This window comes from Rattus norvegicus, chromosome 4, assembly GCF_021556685.1.
Source record: "Rattus norvegicus strain SHRSP/BbbUtx chromosome 4, alternate assembly SHRSP_T2T, whole genome shotgun sequence".
Lineage (NCBI taxonomy): Eukaryota > Metazoa > Chordata > Mammalia > Rodentia > Muridae > Rattus > Rattus norvegicus.
The window spans coordinates 8,765,753-8,790,459 of record NC_141537.1 but is presented as its reverse complement, the minus strand read 5'-3'; the positions used below and the strand labels follow the sequence as shown (position 1 = coordinate 8,790,459).

The 24,707-nt window shown below is 47.9% G+C and overlaps 1 protein-coding gene across 6 annotated transcripts in view; it reads left to right on the top strand.

The window, feature by feature from the left end:
• The window catches only part of Dpp6 (dipeptidyl peptidase like 6), a 906,096-nt gene that overhangs the window by 436,249 nt on the left and 445,140 nt on the right, over positions 1 to 24,707 (top strand). Inside the window, exon 1 of one of the 6 annotated variants that reach the window (XM_087656308.1) lies at positions 22,648 to 22,956. Within the exon in view, the coding sequence (XP_087512434.1) occupies positions 22,900 to 22,956 (57 nt within the window). The 5' untranslated portion in view covers positions 22,648 to 22,899. 6 annotated transcript variants of the gene reach the window in all.

The window sequence follows — 24,707 nt, the reverse complement described above, 5'->3', positions numbered from 1 at the left end:
TGTGTGTGTGAGAGAGAGAGAGAGAGAGAGACAGAGAGACAGAGAGACAGAGAGACAGAGAGACAGAGAGACAGAGAGACAGAGATCATCAAACATTGTGACTGGTTTTATAGTCCCAAGGCTGCCTTTCATGTTAGTATCATGAGGAGAAAAAAAAGTGTCACTTTTAGGACAGACCTATATAAGTAGAACAATTGGAACAATTTAAAGCACAAGACTGTGACACTAGTGCTCTGTCATTGAGTTTCTCTCTTGCTGTGCTGCTACCTGTAATTGCATAATTGTTTTCCATCCCCTGACAGGAGTTTGATTTCTGAGCCCAACAGAACCTCATGAGAAAGTCCATGGACAGATCATCTGAAAAACATCAAGGCACAAGGGGAAGCTGTCCCCCCCACCCCCAGGGTTGGCAAGTCACCTGTGTGAAAAGCATGCCACACCCATCTCACCTAACCCGATGCCCAGGCCATTTTGTGCTTACTGGGTCTATGTGTAAATAATAATTCACACCCCACAACCCCAGAAGAAATGATTCCTGCATGAAACCATTCCAAGTCCCCTGTGGTGGACAGAGTCTTTTCCAATCGAGATAAGCATATTATCCCTTTTATTTGAATTCTAACATCTGAAACCCACTCAGAGCTTACAGCATAATGCAATGCTATGTAAGTGCTAAGACAGTGCACAGGACACTGTCAAAGGAAAGTTACACGTACCCTAGACCAACACTAAACCATTGTTTATCCCCCCACACCCTCATGTCACTCAGTCAACGTGACACGAGCAACCGTTCTGGTAACAGAGCAGCTATTGCTGCTGGACTACTTTCAACTCTTTCTGCTTTCTTAACATTTGCTGTTTTGTTTTTTAAAAAGATTCCAGTCAGGAACCTTCATGTAAATGTATCCTTCCAGGCAACAGGGCAACTCCAGGGCTCTATGAGTCGACCTATATGTGAATGTATCCCCTCAGGCACTATGATCTCTAGCCCTGAGTTTACCAGCCATGCTGGCCCCCCCTGGAGGGGGTGGAGTCCAGGCCGGAAGGAATGTGCCACTGAGGCAGGGTCTGCTGCAGGCTCAGACCTCCACTTGTTTGGCTGTGCTTTGCCCCTTTGAGCTGCGGATCATTTATTCATGAGATGCTGAGGATGTTGCTGGTTGCTGCTGGGATCTGGCACAACATGTCTAATGCAAAACTTGCTCTCGTATTGTAGCTGTTTAATAGATAATGGCCACAATTATAACTATTAATAGTTAATTAACTGCTAATTCAATTTACAATGGGATTAAATTAATATTCATAACAAATACGTTCATTTTCTACTCTGAAAAAATGTTTTCAGAGTAAAATAAATCATTCTCGTGAAAATGATAATATTGACACTGCTGCGTTCCTTATGTCTCCTCCTTTCAGAGAGTAGGCTACACTTTAAGCATCTTAGAAATATGGGTAGTCCGTGACTTATAATGGCCCCCCATGGGAGCGTTCAGCTTCACAATAAAGTAGAAATGATTCATCCTTTACATTCAAACCTTGATCTTTCCCCAAGTCTATTCATCACATTTCTTGTTGCTGAGACAAAAGACTGACATGTGCTAGGTGAGGATTTGTTGGACTTTGCAGTTTGAGGGTGCAGGGATGGTGTGGCAGCAAGGATATGGACAGCTAGTCACAAGTCTAACAAGTCCACAGTCAGGAAGCAGAAAGAATTGAACGCTGGTGCTCAGTTCACTCTCACCATTTTATCCAGTCTGGGACACAGGCACAAAGCAACTTCTGATATTAGGGGTGACTTTTCCACCTCAATTAACCCTGTCTAGAAACTTCCCTGAAGACACATTCGGAGGCTGGTTTCTTGAAGGAGCTGTAGATCCTATCAAGTTGACACTGTTACCATCATACCAAGGCAGTGTGTAACACAGTTCTCGGGCTGGTGCCAAGAAGCATCAGCTCTCCCTCAGCCCTGGTCACAAGGGGAGGCAGCCAGCATCCCATGGCGCTTCACCAGGGCAGCAGGTTACGTGTGGATTTCAGCTCAGAGAATTGTCAACTGATGGTCAGCTTATTGGAATATAGCCCCATCTTAAGTCAAGGGCCATCTGTATCAATGCATAACTTTCACAACCATCCCGGAAGGAAGCAGATTCTCACATGTGTTTCTTAATCAGCAGATTAAGAAACTTGACCAGCAAGTGAGACCAGCAGATAGCTGTTAAGTAGCACAGATAGGATTTTAAATGTCAGAACTTGTCTCTCAATGGACAGCTGCATCTGCTAAGAGGTATCCTTCTCCTGCAGGTCATGTCTTCCCTTCCTCCCCTGCTGTGACTGTCCTTCCTCACCCCCCAGATTGTTTATAAGCCACACGCCTATCTCTTACCTGTCTTGTCTCAGGCATGCAGCCCCACAGTGACAGCATACAAGGTAAACGCACCTAGCCTGATTGAACCATTAGGAATCTAGTCTATCTGCAGAGCACAAGTGTTCACCACCGTCAGATGGACAGATGCTCTGCAAGGTGGTAGGGTTTTGTGCTAAGTGCCATTTGAGTGTGTTCTGGGTGTCCAAATAAGTTTCTGGAATATGCACTTCATGGGCAGGACTCATACAAGATCCTGCCTCTTATGTCTTCCCACTGACTCGGGACTATGACCGTCAGGGGAAACACCAAATGCCCTTGACCCCACTGAATAGTATTCCTGGCAAAGCCTATCATTCAAGGGATGGGACAGGAGCATGGGACAGGAGGATGGGCAATGAGAGGGGCAGACTGATTTGCGGCAGGACACATTAATTTTCCAGGGTGACCTCTCCAGTGAACAGGTGGTCATGAAGCATTGGTGAGGGACAGGGTATATGTTGTGTTCTAAACACTTATAATGTGACCTTCTGTGCCTTTATAGCACCTGCGTGTAGCCCGGAAGATGAATGCCATTGTAGCTTCCATTCAGTGGAGGCCCCTGTGCTAGGCTCTGAATCCTTAGCTGCCCAGACCAATGACTGTGTATTCCCTGAGGTAATTTTACAGCTGTCTGAAAGGGCACATGTCCTGGGCCATCTGCACAGAGACTTTCTTTTAAACAGCACAGAGGTAACAGTCAGAGACAGCTGTACCTCTTATTGATTTGTGTCCCCATGTCACCTTCAGATCTGTTTCCTCCTTGGTGAGTCCTCAGGAGAGATGCATTCACTGTGGACAATGCACCCTTAACCTTGGTTATTGCTTCCCCCGCAGACTCAGATAAAAGGATCAGATCTGCAACCCAGCACCTTCCTGCCCAGACCACTCATACGTAGTTTCCTCTGTTGCAGAAGGAATTTATAAATGCTAATTAGACACCAGAAGGAAGGTACCCGCTCCAGCCTTTCCCTGTGAAGAGAAATGAACAAAAACTTCTCCTGAGTGCCTGGGTAGATCAATACTGAGTGGTTTCCCAATGGGATTAGAAGTTATTGCAAATGTCTGGCTGAACTGAGAGATTAAATAAGAGAGAACCAGGACTCTTGAGGACCACATCCAAATGCTAATGTCCTTATGATATCCAGGTCAGGAATCAAATCAGTCCAGGTTTGGAACATAAGTGATTTCCCTCTTTGCTCTCGGAGGCAGTGAGTGCATTTATATGCAGACATGGGATAGCCAACAATTTCCCTACAGTTCCCATCCTGCTCTGGAGTACCGAGTGATCTCCAGAGACAACTACCACTGGACTGGGACCAGTGCCTCTTCTGTCCCTCATCACTGAGTCTGCTGAGTTCCCGATTGCCTTTTACAGATCACTAGCATGTAAGACAGAAAGGGGGAGGGGTACTGAGATGAGCTATTCATCATTCTGGATACTGGACTTGGCATAGTTGTGTGAGTTTGGGCGACATGCTGCAAGGCTTTTTGCCTCAGTTTACCAACCCTTGAAGTAAGAGTCATAGTTATCTACTTGACATGGTACCTTGACATAGTCACCTGTCACTTAGTCACATAGTCACTTGATGTAGTCACCTATTTATTTTAAGCATAATTGACTTAAGTGAGGTGGCTTGGACAATAAATCACCTGCCTTGTAAGCAAGAGGAAGTGAGTTCAGCCCCCAGAACCTACATAAAGAGGCAGTGTGTGATGGATCATACTTGTAAGATGGGGTCAGGTGGGTTCATAGGTCTTGCTGCTTAGACAACCAAGTCCAATCGACAAGCTTCCAGCCAGCTGGTGGAGCCTGAGGAGTGACACTCAAGGTTGACCTGTACCCTCCATATGATGCATGTACATATACATACATCCATTCACAGATGTGTACTAAGAGAACACGTGCTCAAACTCACACACCACATGCACACATACATACACTGCATTCATACACACGCATGCACAGACGTGTACTATACACCCACGTGTACACACACACATGAGTACATCATGAGTGCACATACAGAGAAAATAAATGATGTTATACCTGGATAACAGCTGGGAATCTGGGAAGATAGCACTTGCTCCTGAGACCAAGACAAGGCCATCATGGTCATCTTCATTCCATAATCTCCAGGGAGGGTGGACTGAGCAGTCTGGGAGGCAGCATGTTAGCCATGTTTTAAACAATCTCACTGAGTAGAGCTCCTCTCCTCAAACTTGTTCTCCATTTGAGGCCAATACTAACTAGTAGCAAAATCATAGGTCATCTTTATGATATAGCCCCTTTAAACCAAGGAAGCATGGGAATCCCAGTGGCCGGCAGGCACTGGGTACTAATGCAGCATATGCTGGGTTGAACATGGAGGCCAGTCCTGCTGATCCCGCCACATCAACGCGTAGACAGATAAGTACTATAAACTAAGTCCCCGTGGTCCTGTGTTTTCTGAGGTTGAGGTGAACAGATATGCCACGAATGCACACACATTGGATGCCATACACCCTGGAGAACATCTGACTCTGTTTCAGCTCTCACCATGGCTGCTCCCTTTGCAAGCATCAGACAGGCTCCCTGGTGACTAGGTGTTTCCATCCCATCATCATGTCATGTGTCACCCTCTCATTCCATCGTTATGTCATGTGTCACCCTCTCATCCCATCATTATGTCATGTGTCACCCTCTCATTCCATCATTATGTCATGTGTCACCCTCTCATTCCATTGTTATGTCATGTGTCACCCTCTCATCCCATCATCATGTCATGTGTCACCCTCTCATTCCATTGTTATGTCATGTGTCACCCTCTCATCCCATCATTATGTCATGTGTCACCCTCATTCCATCATCATGTCATGTGTCACCCTCTCATCCCATCATTATGTCATGTGTCACCCTCTCATCCCATCATTATGTCATGTGTCACCCTCTCATCCCATCATTATGTCATGTGTCACCCTCTCATCCCATCATTATGTCATGTGTCACCCTCTCATCCCATCATTATGTCATGTGTCACCCTCTCATCCCATCATCATGTCATGTGTCACCCTCATTCCATCATCATGTCATGTGTCACCCTCATTCCATCATCATGTCATGTGTCACCCTCATTCCATCATCATGTCATGAGTCACCCTCTCATCCCATCATTATGTCATGTGTCACCCTCTCATCCCATCATTATGTCATGTGTCACCCTCTCATCCCATCATCATGTCATGTGTCACCCTCATCCCATCATCATGTCATGTGTCACCCTCTCATCCCATCATTATGTCATATTTGCAGGTAACCATGGCAGGAAGTATTCCTCTGATTGACAGATGAAGAAGACAAGACAAGAAGGGCCCCCTCATCTTGTCATTCTAGAATAGGAAGCTGTGTCCTCAAACCTAGTCTTCTTTGACTGTCCAGACCAATTCATGGCCCAGAGAACCCTGAGGCACTGGTGTGGTGGTATTTATATTTTCTTCTTTATAGATCCAGTAGGGGAAATGCTCCTGGATCCTTCCAGAGCTTTGAAACTTGAACAGATGTCTGAGTCTTGTGAACTTCAGTCAGTCAATTGTATTGCTAAGATTAAAAATGGCTCAAGAACCCTCCAAGATAAATAAATAAAAATGAGAAGCTCAGAGAATCACAAATAATACTTATTACTGCATTTTAAATTGTGGCCGACAGGGAGAAACAAGTGTGGCATATCTATTCTATAGAATATTACTCAGCCAGAAAAAGTGAAAGCAGTTTTATAATATGATGTAAGATAGATGAACTTTGAAGATTAATACAGAGTGAATAAGGCAGACAAGAAAGGAAAAATATTGTACTATTTCATGTGTATGAAACATCTAGAATAGACAACTTTGTAGAGACAGAAGGCAGATTAGAAACCATCTAGGCAAAGGGGTGGGAGGAGAAATAAGTTATCACTTGATGGTAAAAATTCTGTTTAGTGTGATAGAGATGCTTTGAGAATTCTGGTACTGGTTCCAGTGTGTTGGGAACATAGTTGGGACCACATTGTACATTGAAATGACATGTTCGATACATTGAAAATCAGGGCTGTTGTTAAGCTTCTCTGAAGAAGTGCTTTAAAAATTATGAGCAACTATAGTATAAATTCATAGGGAGAATAGAAACTGAGAGAAGTGTAGTAGGGTGTGCATGTGCGTGTGTGTGTGTGTGTGTGTGTGTGTGTGTGTGTGTGTGTGTGTGTGTGAGAGAGAGAGAGAGAGAGAGAGAGAGAGATGGACTTGGTGTGGGTGAGTGCACTTCTGTGTGCAGATGTGCAGGTGTGCCCATGGGTTGGTATGTGTGAAATCAGAGGTGGACACGGCATGTTTTCAGTCACTCTTCACCTTTATTTTTAAGATGGGCTTTTCTTGATTGCTGAATCTGGAGTTCACGAATTGGCTGAGTAGTGAGCCCCAAGAATATGCTTGTCTCCCTAACCCTCTTAATCCCCTACCACCACCCGCTGAGGTTACAGACATGGGCACCACACCCAGCTCTTCACATGAGTTCTGAGGATCCAAACTCAGGCTTCATGCTTGTGCAGCGAGCACTTTACTGACTGAGTCATCCCCATGCAATAAATTCTGGCTGTCACAGGGTGGAGCCAGAATTTTAATTCCTGTTTCCCGTGTTTAATTCCTTGTTTCCTCTGCCATGAATGCATTAAATGAATGCAGACTCCTAATGGTCCAGAATACAGACAGCACTGTCCAGGAGGAGAGGACAAGCTGTAAGGAGAGGACAGACTGTGAGGAGAGGACAGACTGTGGGGACAGGATAGTCTGTGGGGATGGGACAGTCTGTGAGGAGAGGACAGTCTGTGAGGAGAGTATAATCTATGAGGGGAGGATAGTTTGTGGAGAAAGGACAGTCTGTCAGGAGAGGGTATCTGTGCATAGAGCACTGTCCATAAGGAGAGGACAGTCTGTGGGGGAGGACAGTCTGTGAGAAGAGGACAGTCTGTGAGGGAGGACAGTCTGTGAGGAGAGGGCAGTCTGTGAGGGAGGACAGTCTGTGAGAGAGAACAGTGTGAGAAGAGGACAGTCTGTGAGAAGAGGACAGTCTGTGGGGGAGGACAGTTCATGAGGAGAGGGCAGTCTGTGAGGGAGGACGGTCTGTGAGGGAGGACAGTGTGAGAAGAGGACAGTCTGTGAGGGATGACAATCTGTGAGGAGAGGACAGTCTGTGAGGGAGGACAGTCTGTGAGGAGAGGACAGACTGTGAGTGAGGACAGTCTGTGAGGAGAGGACAGTCTGTGAGGGAGGACAGTCTGTGAGGAGAGGATAGTTTGTGGAGAAAGGACAGTCTGTGAGGAGAGGGTAGTCTGTGCATAGAGCACTGTCCATAAGGAGAGGACAATCTGTGAGGAGAGGACAGTCTGTGGGGGAGGACAGTCTGTGAGGAGAGGACAGTCTGTGAGTGAGGACAGTCTGTGAGGAGAGGACAGTCTGTGGGGGAGGACAGTCTGTGAGGAGAGGACAGTCTGTGAGGGAGGACAGTCTGTGAGGGAGGACAGTCTGTGAGGAGAGGACAGTCTGTGAGGGAGGACAATTCATGAGGAGAGGGCAGTCTGTGAGGGAGGACAGTCTGTGAGGGAGGACAGTCTGTGAGGGAGGACAGTCTGTAAGGGGAGGACAGTCTGTGAAGGAGGACAGTCTGTGAAGGAGAAGAGTCTGTGAGGGAGGACAGTCTGTGAGGAGAGGACAGTCTGTGAGGGAGGACAATTCATGAGGAGAGGGCAGTCTGTGAGGGAGGACAGTCTGTGAGGGAGGACAGTCTGTGAGGGAGGACAGTCTGTGAGGGAGGACAGTCTGTGAGGGGAGGACAGTCTGTGAAGGAGGACAGTCTGTGAAGGAGAAGAGTCTGTGAGGGAGGACAGTCTGTGGGAGAGGATAGTCTAAGGAGAGCATTTTAGATAAGGTAGCTCTGGATGTTTTTACTTTTATGCACTCACTGGTGATGGGAAGCATGAGAGAGTACTTTCATAAACTCATTTACTTTCACACTCTCAAGACCCATTTGTCATCTATTTGTCCTGTCATACTGAACTGAACCTCTATGAAAATGGAATTAATTTACAGCATGATTTTCTTTCTCTCTCTCTCTCTCTTTTACTGTGTACTTGCCAGCATGGAGTTTCCTGGCTTTGGATACTGGAGAACTTATTCTCTCATTACAGTGACCAAATATCTGACAATAAACAGAAGGAAGTACATTTTTACTTATTTCTTTATTTATTTGGATGTGAAAGTGGGGGGGGGGCACATGGAAACCAGAAGAGGCCATCGTGAGTCCTGCCAGTTTTCATTTCTTTGAGCTAGGGTCTCTCACTAAACCAGAGTGAGACTGGTGGCAGCAAGCTCAGTGGTCCTCCTGTTTCTGTTGCCCACAGTACTGGGAATATGGGTTCAGATGTGCCTGGCATTCCACCCTGGTGCTTAGATCTGAGTTGAATTCTTCATGTTCACACATCAAGTTCTCTTCTCCCCTGAGCCATCTCTCTAGTCCTTGCAAGCATTTGTTTTGTCCCACAGTTTAAGGGCACACTGTCCATCAAGCTAGGGAAGGTATGTTGTCAGGAGAAGCTCACCATTGTGACAATGGGACTGTGAAAGAGGATGTTTGGTTGTGCCTATGTAGATCAGGAGACAGAGAGGGACAGGAAGCCAGGCCAGGCCGGAAACTCCAAGGCCTGACCCCTCAGGATTTGCTTCTTCTAGGCAGTTCCATTTCCGAAATATTCCTAAATATTTGTATCACAGTTGAGGCCCAAATGTTCAGACACAAGTGGAAGACATTTAACACCAAATCATAATTCCATACATTAAGAAAGAGTGGGTCCAATGTCTCCTAGACCAGGGAGCAGGTAAGGGAACTTTCATCTTAAGGAATGTGAAAGGAGAGAGATTTGGTCTGAAGCCAGACTCCAGCTCATCCAACAGCCCCAGGCAATTCCATCATCTCTTCGAACCTCACTATTACTATGGGAGACATCATGTTGTGATGCTTGATTCATGGGCTGCTGCCTTTGCATGCCCAGGGTGGACACTAAGCCTGGAGATATAGCTACAAGCGCCGCAGGCCATAGCAGATCATTCAGACAGAATACAGTGCACAGGCAGCAGGCAGGGCCACTGTCCCTGAGCTTGGGAAGAGCAGCTAACTTTACATACCTCCCATGGCTGGTGTGTAAAAACACTTGCTTTCTGCTTGCTGGTGCTGTTTGTGGAGGTATGGAGGCTTTGGAATGAATCCTGCTCTGTCCGCTTTAGGATCCTACATCTTCTGAGAACACGAGGGGACACCTCTTGCTGGCATCCCTAATGGATGCCGGCTTCATCCTCCTCTCACGAAGGTAGATTGTTTCTCCACTCTGCAGCTTCCTCCTGTTTAACAGAGAATGCAAAACATGAAAGTCCCCGTGCCTGCTGGCCTTCAGGGGCATGCAGCCTGTGCAAGCGCAGTGACCTGCAGTCACCAGTATCTTAGCAGACGCCACTGTAACTGTCCTTCCTCTGATGGGGCTCCCATCCACCTCCCACTCCCAGTGTTTATTCTCACTTGTTGAGATGGAATTCTGGGGAAGTAAGTGGCTGCTTCTGAGGACGTGGCCTGGAATGAATTCCGTTCTCATGTGAGCAGCTGCAGAGTACATGGCATTAACTTCAATGTTGACAGCAGCTAATCCCTGGGGAGATCTGCTCCAAGAAAGGTTTCTCAGAGCCTTTGTAACTGAGCTGGAAGAATCGCCTAGGCAGGACATGTTCCCAGGCAGAACCTTCTAACCAGGCAGGACCGTCCATACAGGGAGAGCCATTCCTGCAGCCCAGATGGGTATGGGCTCTTGATTTAGTCTCTCTTGTCTACCAGGCAGCTCTAAGAACACCAGGTTCCTTCTATGTCTGTGCAGCCACCTGAGCTCAGCCTTGCAGAGCCCATGGAAGCCTCTGGCTTGTGGAGTTTGCTTCCTGCACATTCATCCCTGGTTGGTGTGGCTGGGTTCTTTCTTCATTCCTTATCATGCCTGCCATGACTCCTGCCTTGTGACTATTTCTGGGGCCTGGAGGTCCTACTTCACACTGCCTCTACCAAAGCAAACTGGAAAACAGGGTTGGTTAGAAGGGATGGTTTTCTTTAAATCTGGACTTGAAAAACTGGGGCAGAGACTGTACCCTCACTGAAAAGTATTCTCTGTTTTTGAAGGAGAAATAGTCTTGGGGTTAATGGGATGATGTTGGAAGAGCCGCCCTTGGCAAAGTTCTTTGAGGGACTTGTAGGGCAGAGCTTGCTCTGTCTTTTCTTTGAGGTTCTCTTTCAGGCCTCCTCGTGTGTTAACAAACTGATTTTGCAAGCAAAGAACCATGATAGAGGAAGAGGGGTGGGGAGGGTTGCAGGCTGCAGAGTCCCGAGTGAAATGGAAGATGGAGGAGAAGGACGTGGGTCCCCCGGGGCTTGCTTGGTTTTCCGAGTGAAGGCCTAGGAAAGGCAAGGCTGCGCTCGGAAGGCATGGTCCCTTCCTTATGAATTTGTTTTTATTTCTGTGTAATTCCTGGCTTATTCCATTTCATGATTTACTGTCCAGAGACACAGGGAGGTGAACTGTAGAGGATGAGGCAGTGACTCACAGTGGAGAGATCTGTACCCTGGACCTGGAACACAGAAATGTGACAGATCCCCCTGGAAGTCAACCTCGGGTTTGTAGGAGAGGTAGACTTTATTAAAATTTATCTGCCACTAAAGTCCTATTGGAAGGAAGATAGAAATGTCCAAAAGGCTCTGTATAAACCCCAGGACCTTTGCTCTGCCACTAGCTAGCTGTGTGCAGACAGTCCAGAAGCAACACACCTCTGAGCATCTTCCAACTTCAGTGCCTCTTCCTCAGGGTGGGAGGGGTGGATTATGCTGGCCCACTTGCTAAGGTAGCTTTGAATATCCATCTTAGGTAAAGTACTTTATAAGCTGGCACCTACATGGTATGCTTAGATTCATACAGGGGTATTTAACCCATTCGATTCTTTTCTCTCAGTTTTTTCTCTTCTAGTGACAAAAAAGACTCTGGACCTACAAATGCCTCCATGATATTTAGAGAGTTCCTACATACATCAAACACTGATGTAAGCACTTGCTATATTTTAGTAGAAAACAATCAGACACATCTTCCTGTGCCTGTTGAGTTGACCCAGTCCTGGATATTTCAGATTTAGCTACACAGAGACAGAATGACAGAGAGTTACACAGAGAACACACAAGCCAGGAGCAAGCTACAAATACCAGTGTCCTATTTCAAAAACAGGAGTGTGTTGCCAGGCTGGTGACTTTGTGACACACTAACTATTGTCCCATCCCTTTGCTAATGTGTGAAGAATAAAAGGACTGCAGAATGATGAGCACAGAAAGGAGGATCTGGCAGAGTGGCAGGGGAGAGGAGTTCCAGGACACCAGGCAACCAGAGCAGAGCTGCTGATGAAGAAGAGAGGGGCTGGAGCACACTGAAGGTGGGACGGGCACAGTCCAGCAGCACAGCCAGAGCAAACAATAAAAAGCAGAAACCCACCAAGGCAGGAAAATACTTCATAGCTGTCTATGTCTTCAGTTCCTAGCAAGAGATGGACAGAAATTTGTGTGGTGTGTTGGGTCCACAGCATGGCAGGTTCTGTTGTGGAGAGTCTTCCCTAGCTAAGTCTTGTAGGGAACCAACACAAGCAGAACCACTGTTCCCACTAAATCCTCTTCTGCCTCCACAGTCTCAGATGCTGAGGAAGCACCCACTATATACCAGGTGCAGGGGAGGGGCAGAAACAAGGGAGATCTCTGACTCTCTAGTGCCTCATTTGGAATGAGAACTAAGAAGGTGAAAGAGACTCCTTGCACAAGCCACCTCTGTGTGTCCTGGATGCTGTGGTCAGACTCAGACAGGGCCACATACTGTGCACATCTCCAGAGAATAAGACTGAAAACGTGTACCTATGCTTTCAGTTTACCCACCCCCATCACAGGTCCCCATGTGAATGTGGGATCCTAATAGCTGGATTCTGGCCCAAGCTTACTACTGGAGTCAAGTGGTCTAGGAAGTAAAGCATGAGACCAGTATACACATGAAAGGGAAAACTCAGAAGGACAAGTGTGTCTAGAATTGGCCAGCCTTGTTACAGGCCTTGGAAAGACTTCATTCTGCTGCACGTACATGTCTCCTAAGAAGGAGTAGACACTTGCCTAGTGGCTGTGCCTCTCAGTGGTTCTCTCCCTTTTCTCCTCCCTTCTGTTTTAATGAGGATACCTTTCATATCTTTTTTGGGCCACTCCCTGAGGTTCCTAAATTGAGATCTCTGCCCCAGACCATTTCCCACTCTCTGCAACAATCCCTTTCCAAATGGCCATTCTGCCCAGGAGATTTCACACCAATACCTTTCAACTATCTGCAGAGAAGACACTGGCCCATCAGGAGCTAAGCATCCCCAACCTCAGAGCCACACTGACCCTACTTTGAGCAGGTCACACACAGTGCTCAAGTTACTCAGAGGCTCCATGTTCAAGGCCACTCTACTTGATGATCCTCAGCTGGTTCTCCAGGTGGCCCTGTGAGTTGTCACTAGCAAACCTCTGCTTACACCCACCACAGTGCTACTCAGACAAGTTAGGTTTATTTCCTTGTTTATCCCCCCACCAAAGTTAGAGTCCTTCAAAGCCAGTCTGTACTTTGCTATCTATGTTCATAAATGTCCTAACCACACCTGGCGTATCACGAGTGTTCACTGTAGGCTTGGAAATGAGAAAAGGCAACACAGGTAACTAGCTCCACAGTAAGTTCTCTCTTTTGATGACTCCAAATCTGTCTTTTCAGTGAGTACATTCAGCTGCAGTCACAAATGTCCCCAGATTCCCTCTGATTCCACATGGAGAGGTCATGAGGACGAACAAGCCTTGGAAACCCTTACATGTTGATTTGCACAGTGACCTTTGGCCTGTTCATCACTCCCAGCTGATACTAAATTGGTAACCAAGTAGTATTTGAAAGGAAAGGCCTTTGTGACTTGCATGTCCCCATGAGCACAGGTCAGAACTGGTTTAATTTGGTCTTTCCCGCTCTGTACAATAAGCTGACATCTGCTAATCTCCAGCTCAAGGAAACTTCTGCAATGCCAAAGTCCCCAGAAATAGGCCTGGGGCAGTCGCAGGCCCTGGGACACCCCTATGTCTCTTCACCCGTTTCTCTCTCCACTCCATCTGCTCCTTTCCTCCTTTGGCCTCCAGTATGTGCACATCACTGCTAAGATCTCTGTCCTTTTGGGCTGCCGTGATGGTCTCTGCAGCCTCACTGTGTCACTGAACATGTCTGCTCTTGGTGCTCTGAATCTTATTCTTGAGAGGAAGGTAATGCTGGCCTATTTCATCTCTTTGCTTGGAATGGCTGTCCACAGATTGGCTCAAACACCCCTGATGTCACTCTCAATCATGTCCAAAGGTCGTTTCTAGTCAGAACCAGCCAAACAATTGCTTTTACATATTTTTTACATGTTTACTTTTTTTTTTTTTTTTTTTTTTTTTTTTTTACAAATTTCCTCTGATTATATGAACAGTTTGGAGACGAGGAGCCTATCCTACCAGCCGGAGTCACAACAGGGTGAACAAGTCCTTAGGTTCCCTTGTTTCTCAGAGGGTCACTAGGAGTCCTCACACATCAGGAGACCACTGCATTTCAGCTGAAGAGAGACAAGATCTTGATGGCAGAGGGGGAGGTCAAGGAAGGAGAAATGTGGGTCTAGAAACAATTTTCCTGCCTTCTAGTTACTACTAGAAGATGGTAGAGCTGCCCGACAGCAGGCCCTAAATGCTGGTCGTAGCTGCCTTCTGTCAGCTGTGTCTGTTTCCAGTAGATTTATGAGTGATAGTAACCGCATTGCAGAAAAAGACATAACTGTGATTTTGAAATCTCCACAGAGATAGCATTTGCAAGTAGGAGCATCCCCGGCACCCATGAGCTCTCATCCTATCAAGATGGTGAAGAGAAAGCTCTGGTTCTTATGTCCATCCTGTCTCCTTCCCAAACTAGACCTCCAGCCTGGCTTAGACTGAATCCTGGGCACCCTGCTCCATGACATTCACTTGGACCTGTGTGTGAATTGGCATATGTGACTCTGATCGCCATGCATGCTGGGTGTTTGCCCTCCATTGCTGGGAACCCAGGCTGACTCAGTGTAGTGCTGTAGTTTATTGTTAGGCCTGACGAAAGGGAAAGTCAGACAGTGTGGAGTGAGGTGTGGGGGTGAGGACTGCAGCTGAGCTACAGCAGGTTGAAGTTCACACAAGCTTCCAGGAGAAGCTAAGCAGTTGGGACACTTAGGAAGAGGAATAAAGCTTTGGACAGGGCTGGACCATGGGGCTTGGCCAGATACTGTCCCTCTGGCTTGTGTAGAATTTTCCAGTGCCATATACCTGTTTACAAGGTCAGACCTCACTAAGGAGCCAGGGACACAAGATTTCCTGACCCATTCTCTTCATTTTAGTTGCCACAACAGGCAAGAAGAAAGTCAGTTTCGCAGTCTGACAGCTGTCAATTATCTCGAGTGCCACCTACGTCCATTTGCTTGAGCTGTATCCCTACTAAATAGCTGTCTTTAGTTCTGTGGTGGGGACGGAGGGAGACGCTAATATTCTGCATCCAGACTGTATGGATCCAGACTGCCGCCCACGGGCCCATATGCTTCAGGCTTGGTACCAGTTGGCTTTACTGAGAGATGGTGGGACCTTCACAGGGGCGTTTAGCAAGAGATCTTGGGCCACTGGGCAAGCATCCTTGCAGGCCATGGAACTCTCTCATCCCACTTCTCCGCCTGATAGTCAGAGCCAAGAGACGAGCAGTGAGCTCTGCCACAAGTTTCCACCTTCTGCCTCAGCTTAAAGCAGTGGGCCAAATGGTCAAAGATCCAAGCTCTCTGCTATTATAACAGAAAGCTTGCTAACATCCCTTATGTCATCTATTACTCTACGGAGATAGAGTGGGCACATGTACTTAGAGTGTGCATGCTTACCTGTGAGTGTGGGTATGGGCATGCACACACACGCACGCACGCACGCAGGCACGCACATCTCTCAATAGAACCCAGAGCTCATCAATGTTTGTTCTCATTAACCACTTTACTCAGGGGACCTCCTTTCTCTGCATTTTAAGACTGGAGTGGCAGGCTGGCTACCTGGTGGACGCTGGGATCTAAACTCCAGTCTGAATGCTTGCACAGCAAGTGCTTTCCCCTCCCAGCATTTCCCCAGTCTACAAAGTCTGTTAAATTGAAAAGGCTGAGCTCTAAATTGAGAGAACTTCCACTTGTCATAGTTTTTGGTGAAAGAGAGCTTTAAAAAGAAAATCATCTCATATCTGACTTACATGTCAGATGGCTGGGATAATGGAGATGCCTTCCACATGGGCTGCTTCTTTGATGTACCACATGCAAGGTGCTCCCTACTTTCTCCTTTGGGAACTGGGCAGCTGCAGTGTGATGCAGGAGGCTCCCTGGCACTGTAAACCATGGCCCTCGGAGTTCCAATGGTCTATGTCGAGAAGGAGATCAAATGGAGCTGCTGTGCCGACACTAGGGTGGGATTGGAGTGGGTCTTGGGCCACACCATGGCTATTCCTTCAGCTACTTCATGTGGACTACATGTATGAGAGTCTCTCTAACAGAGTGTAGACACCACTGGGGGAGGGGGGTCACTCCAGCTTTGCTTCCCTTCTGCTGCTTTCCCTTCCCTTTTCCCCAGGCAAACAAGGCAGTGCTGCCTCCTTCTGCGCGCTCTCTCTCTCTCTCTCTTTCTCTCTCTCTCCCTCTGTGTGTGTGTTGTCTGTCTGTCTTTCTGTCTCTGTCTGTGTGTCTCTGTGTCTCCGTGTGTGTGTGTGTGTGTCTGTGACTGTCTGTCTGTCTGTGTCTCTCTGTGTATATGTGTGTCTGTCTCTCTGTCTCTCTGTCTCTCTGTGTATCTCTGTCTCTGTGTGTCTCTGTCTCTCTGTGTCTGTGTCTGTCTCTCTGACTGTCTGTCTCTGTCTCTGTCTGTCTCTGTCTCTGTCTCTTTCTCTCTCTCTTACTAATAGACTGTGCCCTGTGGCCATTCAAGGACACAGAGAACCCACTCTAGCAGGAGAAAGGACAGGTTCACCAACGAGATACTTTAGGGCTTCAATACTAGTAGTGCCTTGCATGGATGTACAGCACTTTCCCTACCTGGCCCTGTAAAGAGAAATTCAAAATGAGGCCTAGAATCCAGCAGCTGAGCAGTGTGGCTGCAGGAAACACAGAAAGCATGATGGGAAAACACAGAAAAGGAGGGAGTGAACCTCTGGGGGACAGTTGATCAGGGCAGTGAAGGATGATAGGAACTCGGCAGAGGGAGGCCTTTGTGTGTGGCACCAGTAGGAACCTTTGGTGGGACAACCCGATTCTTGGCCTCCCCATGTTGAATGCTTTCATGCCTTAGATTGCCATTACTTCTGTGGGCTTCCACATTTAAGTAGCTCATTTGAACATCATTTATGCCTCAGTTCACACAAATCTCTAAAGCCAAATCAGATGTGTCTTGGCAAAGTAGGATAGTCAGGCTTGTGTCAACTGCTCCTTGTCTGGGAACTATCTGCTTCTTAAATCATTTCATGCTAAAAATAAAACATCTCCCATAAATTTGGGGGAAATCCTCCTACACTGGGAACAAAGATTCTTCTCACACCAGAAGTTATTATTGCCCAGAGGTCACACAGACGAACATAAGGCCTGCAAAGCCAAGACATGAGCAAGGCCCCACAGGATGTGTCCTGGGGCTTCTTAAGGACATCTTTCTGATATGTGTTGAGCCGGGCAGGGCATTAGAGACAGCTGAGCCAGCCCTGACATGTGTCTCCCAAGCAGTGTGAGGGCTTGTTCCACAGCTGGCACCAAACCAGAGCTCACTGAACAGCCCCAGAAATTTTAGTCAGAGCCATTAAAAATCACAAGCAAGGCATCTGTCACACTGCTGTCGCCAAGGTCATCCAGCAATGGAGGAACCCGAAGAGAATCTCATGACACCCAGCCTGGGACAGGCGTCATGTGCAGCCCTGCCTGGGGAGCAGCAGGCCCTGGCTATGCAAATGTGATAAGAAGTATGATCTCATTTAGGGACAGCCAGGAAAGGCAAAAGACAACGGATGGTCTTAGGGCTGAAACCTGAGGATTTTTGAAACAAGTTTTGCAAGAGTCATACCATGATTACCAGGAAGGTCATCCAAAGTCTGGGCATGGACATAAGTGGGAGCTGATTTTAAAGTCCTCTTGCACTGACATTGTCAGTTGACCTTGGACTCATGGGTAGAGTTTCTAGCTGAGTGTAATTTTAAGAACTCATAACCTAAAGAGTGTGGGGCCAGCACAGAAAGTAGGACGTTGGGTAATAGAGACGGATGCACCAGGCGTTCTCCTGCTATCGATGAGGGATCTGGCGATCTACCCATTCTGCTGCCTTCTACCGGGTTTGTAAGCACAATTAAAGCAGCTCATTCTTAGGGCTGCTATGAAGTTCAAACAGGACAGTTTGCAAAGTGATAGTGAAGTGGGAGAACTCACGGGGAGGCTTCTAGTTTCTTGTGATTTTCCTCCTTCACAGGAAAGGAAGCGGAGATTTGGAGAGGTAGGTCTCAGCCTGCCTTCTTCTGCCCCTGCCTTCTTCCCTCTTTCTGTTTCTTTCTTCCTGGTCTCAAGAGAGGCTCTGCTCCTGTCTGTAAAGAAGCCGAGGGTGTTTCCTATTCATAACAGGAGTCTGCAAGACTGTGGCTGCCAAGGACAGCCCACAGGCCTACACTCTTCTATTGTTCTTAAAATAGAGAACGATTTGAGAACAGGGCAAACCAAATCACCTGAGTGAGCTCCCTCCTGCTCCTGGCTCAAGAGGCTGCAGCTAAACTCTTAAGAAGACAAGACTGGGGGCTGGGGATTTAGCTCAGTGGTAGAGCGCTTACCTAGGAAGTGCAAGGCCCTGGGTTCGGTCCCCAGCTCCGAAAAAAAAAGAACCAAAAAAAAAAAAAAAAGAAGAAGAAGAAGAAGACAAGATTGCATCCTTTAGTCCAGCAAATGGCGGTCAAAACTTGCACGTGAAGAATAAGAGGCTGGCCTGACTTCTTGAAATTCAGCATAGGCCTCCTGCTCTGAGAATCGCACTGCCCAATAGGCAGAGCCGAGACACATGTGCTGAAGCTGCTGTTCCCAGGGAGAAACTCAAAAGGTGGGGAGGTGGCAAAAAGCCTGTGTCCCTCCTGTTGAGGCTTCTCCAGGTAAGAGACGGATAGTAGATATAAGAGAAGGGCGGTCCACCAGCTTGGAGAAAGGGCTTTGAGCATCCCTGTCACTCACATCCTCCTCTTCCCAATGCTAGGCTTATCAGGGATCTTCCTCCTGTGTAGTCTGGTCTGCTTGCTGCCGCCGCCTGTGTGCCTCCCTTGTGATTCTTGCCTGCCCAGATCTCCAAGCTTCAGATGCCGTTTCTGTCTGGACCATCCATGGTTCTTTACCCAAGCATAAGGAAGTGGAGTAATTCCCAAGACAGAATGTTAACACTTAAGGAAGTCGATTCTCAAGGTCAAACCTAAACTGACCTTCCAGATGTTCAGAGCAAAGCTCTGCCACCAGGGCCAACTGCTCCAGACAGGTCGTCAGTAGTGATGATGGGCACGTGGAGCTCAGGAGACTTAGCCACGCCCCATCCCTCTTGACAGTGTTTTCAGTGTCTGTGGCACCTGTGTGTTTCTATCAGTTCCTTAGAAACTGCTTAGTACCTGCTACCCCATCCATAGTCATTGAGACTTCAAGGAAACTGTTCATTAAAAAGAACTTTCTCTGGCACATGGTGAGTGCTACGTGTTAAAAATCTTTGCAGTTCACTACTAGGACACACAAATCTCTGCCTCCTGACCCCCTCCTAATGGAGTTTTTGCTGTTTGCATAAGATGCATGCTCAGTGCACACTTGGTTAAGTGAGGCTCGGGTCCTGCCAAGCTCTTGTACCTGCTTGGCTCCTTGGGGTAGGTCTATAGGAAAAGGTGAGAAGGTGCTGGGATCAGCAGAGGGATCCAGGTCTACACATCCATGAACAAACCTTGGCTGTGTCTGCGTCAATGCCCACTCACATGTCTGGAGAAGAGCACGGTTAGAGGCCCACAAGTGCATTTGACAAGGCTGGCTTTAGGGATCTGAGGGCTCCTAGTGGAACTGGGATGGGAAATAAGAGGTCTCTGGCTTTGCACATACAAGTTGGTGAGCACCATGCTGAGTCAGCAGAGAGAGCACTGGGCAATCTTTTCTATATCTGTTCACTGGCCAGATATAGAAAACTATTCCGTACAGAATAGAAGGGGGCCTCCTCACAGACAGACACAAGCCCTCACCCAGAAGGACTGAGATCATTATACGCTCTCCAAGGTGCTCCAGGAAGGGCCTTGGGAAGGCCTTGGAAGATCCTTCACCTTGGCTCTCCCTGACAGCAGTCAGGAAGGAACTTTGAGCCTGCTGCCTGGCAGGCTGGAGCAGTCTTGGTCAAGGGGCTAACTCACATATGGAGAACTTGGAGCTTACCTCCTGTCCAGGCACTTGGGAGATGCCTTTAAAAGGCGCAGCAAGTATGCGTGTGGGGGGAGAAGAGGTCAAAGAAGCAGGTATGAATGCCAAGGACAGGAGAAGTTTTCATCTTTGGTGTGCACAGCCTTCCTGCGTTGTAGGGCACACACGTTCTTTTGCTAGCTGTTAACATTTCTGAAGGCAGACTTAGAAAAAGTACCTGTAATTACAGAGGAGGTGACTTAGTTTTGACCTGGCCAAAAGTTCTCTGCCTACATAGTAATCTGCAAAGACCTGGACTCCAGAAGATGAACTTAGGTGCATTATTTCTCCTACAAAGGGATTGTGATTAATTGAAAAATATCGGCAACAGACACCCCCATTTCATCTTGCTGTAGCAAGAACACCCATGGGATATACCCCACTAATAGGGCTTTTAACTGTGTGGCATGGTACTGTGGACTCCAGGCTCGGTGCGATACTGCAGATATTAGAATGTATTCATCTTGCAAAAATGAGTCAGTCTGTCTGTTCATTAGTAAGCCCCTCCGCCCTCTCCACCAGTCAACCACTGTGGGCTGCTCTGAGGACACTTTAGAGACCTCCCAGGGATGTAAGATTTATCCTGGATTTGCATAGCTTTGCCTGCAGTGTCTCGTAAGGCAGGGATCCCTGCTCTGTCACCCATAAGACAGTCAAGGTCAAGTGTACAAAGAAGCTAGCATCTGGGGACCCAGCAGCAGAGAGAATCCCATGGATTCTGAGTAGATCAACCTGCCACCACCAATACTCACTCCCATGCTTTTCCACAAAATGACTCCTAAGAACCAAGCTGATGGCTTGAGGGGGTTGGGGAGCCTGGGGGCATGGCCTGGCCAGCAGCAGGAAGTCCCTTTGAATTGTTTTCTGTCATCTTTCAAATGTCAGCAAATCTTCAATTTAGATGCATCAGACTGTTTGAGCTCTTTACTGAGAAGTAAAATGGGAAGATCCTGAAGGAGTTTTCCATACGCCCATGGTGCATAAATCAGCATCCCTGGGGACCGCTTCCCATTGGACTGTGGTCCCTGAGAACAGTGGCTAACTCTCAGCTCTGCTGTTGTTCTTGTCTGAGGATAGCAACTCACAGCCTCAGAGGGAGCAATGGATCCTTCCCGAGTCAGTACAGACGGTGACTCAGGATTTAGCCTGCTCCAGTCAGTTTAGGTTAAAGAGGAGACTGTAGTTGACAGGCTACATTGAGACTGCAGTTTGAGGCAGGGGCTGCTGATTTTGTTGATTGACTAAGGTCCTAGAGGTTGAGATGGTCTAGAGGCCAAGATGGTTTACTGCATGGTCCTCTTTCCAGAGGCTTCATCTGCTTTGCTACTGAGCCCTCGGGTTAAGAGTGCCATGATAGCTTCCAGAACCAGGGATGCAGTGTAAGTAAGCCATTGGGTACCATGTGAAAACGTTTTGGAATCAGAACTAATCAAACACTCAGAGCAGCAGAGTCTAGGCTGTGGAAGAGCAGGCAGGCTTCTGCCAGAATTTGAATTTGCCTGTCAATGATCAATTGTTGTTCTTATAAAATGACTAGGCTCTGGACTTCCAGAAGGGGCTGGATTCCAGGACAGTGTCTCCCAAACTCCTGCTAAATGGAATCTTAACTACAAAATCAGATCAATGCCACCCAGGCCCCAGGACACAATTCCTAACATAATTAGTGGCCATTAGTGACATCATCAGGTAGCCAGACTCTTTCCAGCAAGTGGCTACCTGTAGCCAGGGGCTGTGAGATGAGAAAGAGAAACAGAGGGGCTAGAGAGATGCTCACAGAGGGAGGGCACAGAGTAGAGCCATGAGGGGAAGGCCTCTGGCATTGCCTAACCTGAAGCTTCGCTGCTGGGTCAGGATCCATCCCCACCTGAAACCCCTTGGTTAACCCTACTTTTCTAAGAGTTTCCAGTGCAACATTCACCCAGTTGTGTCTGGTGGAAGCAGGAAGCAAGGGTTCAAGTTGGTAGGAGCTCCTACTGGGTCCAACATGGAGGTCCAGGCCTCAGACATTCCTGGGGAGCTGTATGCTGCTTGGCTTTCTCTTGGGGGTCAGATGCAGCAGGGAGCCTGTGACCTCTAAGGGCACCACAGAGGTTGAGCTCTTCCTGACTCCGGTTGATTTTTGGTTGATACAGATTCATCCACTCTAAAGGCGAAACCAAAGTTTTCTGACTTGTAAAGAAAGACCAAGGCAAACGGAAGGGAAGCCTGTCCCTTTAATCACCCCTAACCACCTGCATTTTGTAGTCAGGGATAGTGAAAAAGAGTGTGCATCCTTCTTGATACCCCTGCCCAGGTAGGAGTCTTAGGACTAGTACTGCTGCAGGCAACTAGCTCAGCCATGGGGGCGCCCGGTGACCTGGATTCATGATGATTTCATGATGGGTACAGTGACAAGGCTGCTGGTGCTTGGGCGCGGGAGTAGCGTCCACCCGCTTCAGCCCCTCCGCGGCCCCCGCCCCAGCCCCAGCCAGGCTGAGCACAGCCGGAGCATGCGCCTTTGCGCGGCCGCGGCCAGGAGGCGGTGGGGAAGCAGCACGCATCACTCGGCCCCTGCCTGCACCCAGCCGCCAGTTGCCGGTTGCTAAGCAGTTATTGTTTCTGTGGCGATTGCAGAGGCTGTGGCTAATTGGAGAAGCCCCACTGAGCAGCAGCGTCTTCTTCTGCCGAGCCCGTCTCTGCTCTTTGCATTTAAAGAGCAAACTAGGCTGCTCTCCCCAGCTCCCTCCCCCCACCGCCCCCCAAAAACCTGGTCATTTTGGAAGTATGGACTAAAATCGCTCTCCTCCTCACCCTACCATTCCGATCCCGGTGCCTCCAAAGTCACAGTCAGACCCCTCCTGTGTCTGGGGTGGCGAGTGCCCGGACAGACCATGACCACCGCCAAGGAGCCCAGCGCCTCAGGAAAATCTGTACAGCAGCAGGATCAGGTAAGGCTGCTGGTGTGTGTGTATGTGTGTGTGTGTGTGTGTGTGTGTGTGTGTGTGTGTGTGTGTGAGAGAGAGAGAGAGAGAGAGAGAGAGAGAGAGAGAGAGAGAGAGAGAGAGAGAGAGATCTGGTCTATTGAGTGTCTGTTTGTGGCTCTAACTCCCAGGCTGGTGTGTTGGGTTAGGCCACCCTGCCCCACCCCCTCTATTTTAAGGGCTACACTGGCTTTATCAATAGCTGAGATGCAAGGTGGACTTGCCCAAGCAGCTCTGGACAAAGGCCCCTCTCTTTGGGGCTGCCTCATTTAACCCGTGTTAGTTGTGAATATTCCCAACTACTTTGTAATTGGGGAAAAAGGACATCGCAAACATGCATAGACCAGGCTGACTGAGACCCTACAAAGGGACTTCGCCGTGGCTCTAAGAAGCAAGCATGCCCAGTAAGGATATTCCTTCCCTGCCCTCTTCCCCAGAGTGTCTGTGGAGGCAGGGACAGGCTGTGTTCCTGAGGGCAGAGAGAGCACACTACCCAGAATAATGAGGATGTGTCAGAAGGCAGGTGAGCCTCACTGAGAGTGACAGATCTCACGGGGCAACGAGGACACTTAGACCAGCTTGGAGTCCTACAGGAAGAGGAGTTTTCCCTGCCCCAAGAGGCCTCTCTTATGACATGCTTGGGAAATGGATACTTGAGTCTGGTGGATGCTATATAGCTCTCTTACTGGAGGGTCTGAAGGTTGTCTGTCCCTTGGTGCTTCGTTCACCTCAAGAGGTCTCTGAAGCAGACCCTGGGAGGCTCTACCAGGTTGGCACAGCAGCTGGTGCTGGCTCAGTTAATTCACAGCATATGTGCTTTCCCTTTTGGGTGTAGGCTGTCCTTAGGTCACTTTTGCCAACATTAAGGCAAAGAAAGGAAGCCCTTCTAGAACTCCTTGAGAGTATTTGGGGACACTGTGTTGCAAACTATTTGGAGACAACTTTGAATCTATGTTTATTGAGATCTCTTTGGGGTCATCTCCCTCAAACTCAGGGAGATTTACTATGTTTTTATTGGTTTGTTTGTTGTTTTTTAATGGGATCATCTTATCTCATCATGTAGAGATCTCACGTACATTTTTATTACTCCCTGGAGAAGATTCTGCAAAACTAGAAATCTAAAAAGTCTTATCAGTGTGAGCATTTGGGCAAGGGTTAATGTTAAGCTGAGCTGAACAAGTCCACAACAGGCAAAGCAAATATCCTATGCAATGTCTGCTCCATAAAAAATGTATTTCTACCTCAGATTAGCATCTCATAACCAAGTCTCCTCTCATTATGCTGTCTTCTCACACTAGGTATGGCATCAAAGCTCTTTGGGCTTTTCTGGGCAGAGGTCATAAGTCTGAGAATGCTTACTATCGTTCCCAATTCTAAGCAGGGGTCACGTGCCCAGGGTGCAGCCTACTTATGCAAAGGAACTTTCCTTGAGTCTGTGTGATTTCCCTCATTTTACCAGATCTTTGCATGCATAGGAATGCCAGTGGTTGGGTAGGGTGTGTGTTATGCATGGTGCATAAGCTTTTGGTGTGATTTTTGGACCTTTAGTCGCCCATTCTTGAATCAGGTGACTTTGTGGTTATTGGTCTCAGCTTGGGTACAAAGGCAGCCTTGCCTCTGGAGGCCACGTTTCCTTGAGTTGCAATCAGTAGGTCCTTCCCTTCTTTTTTGGTGGCTGTTTGTGACTGTAAGGATGTCCTAAGAGTGGAGACCATGAA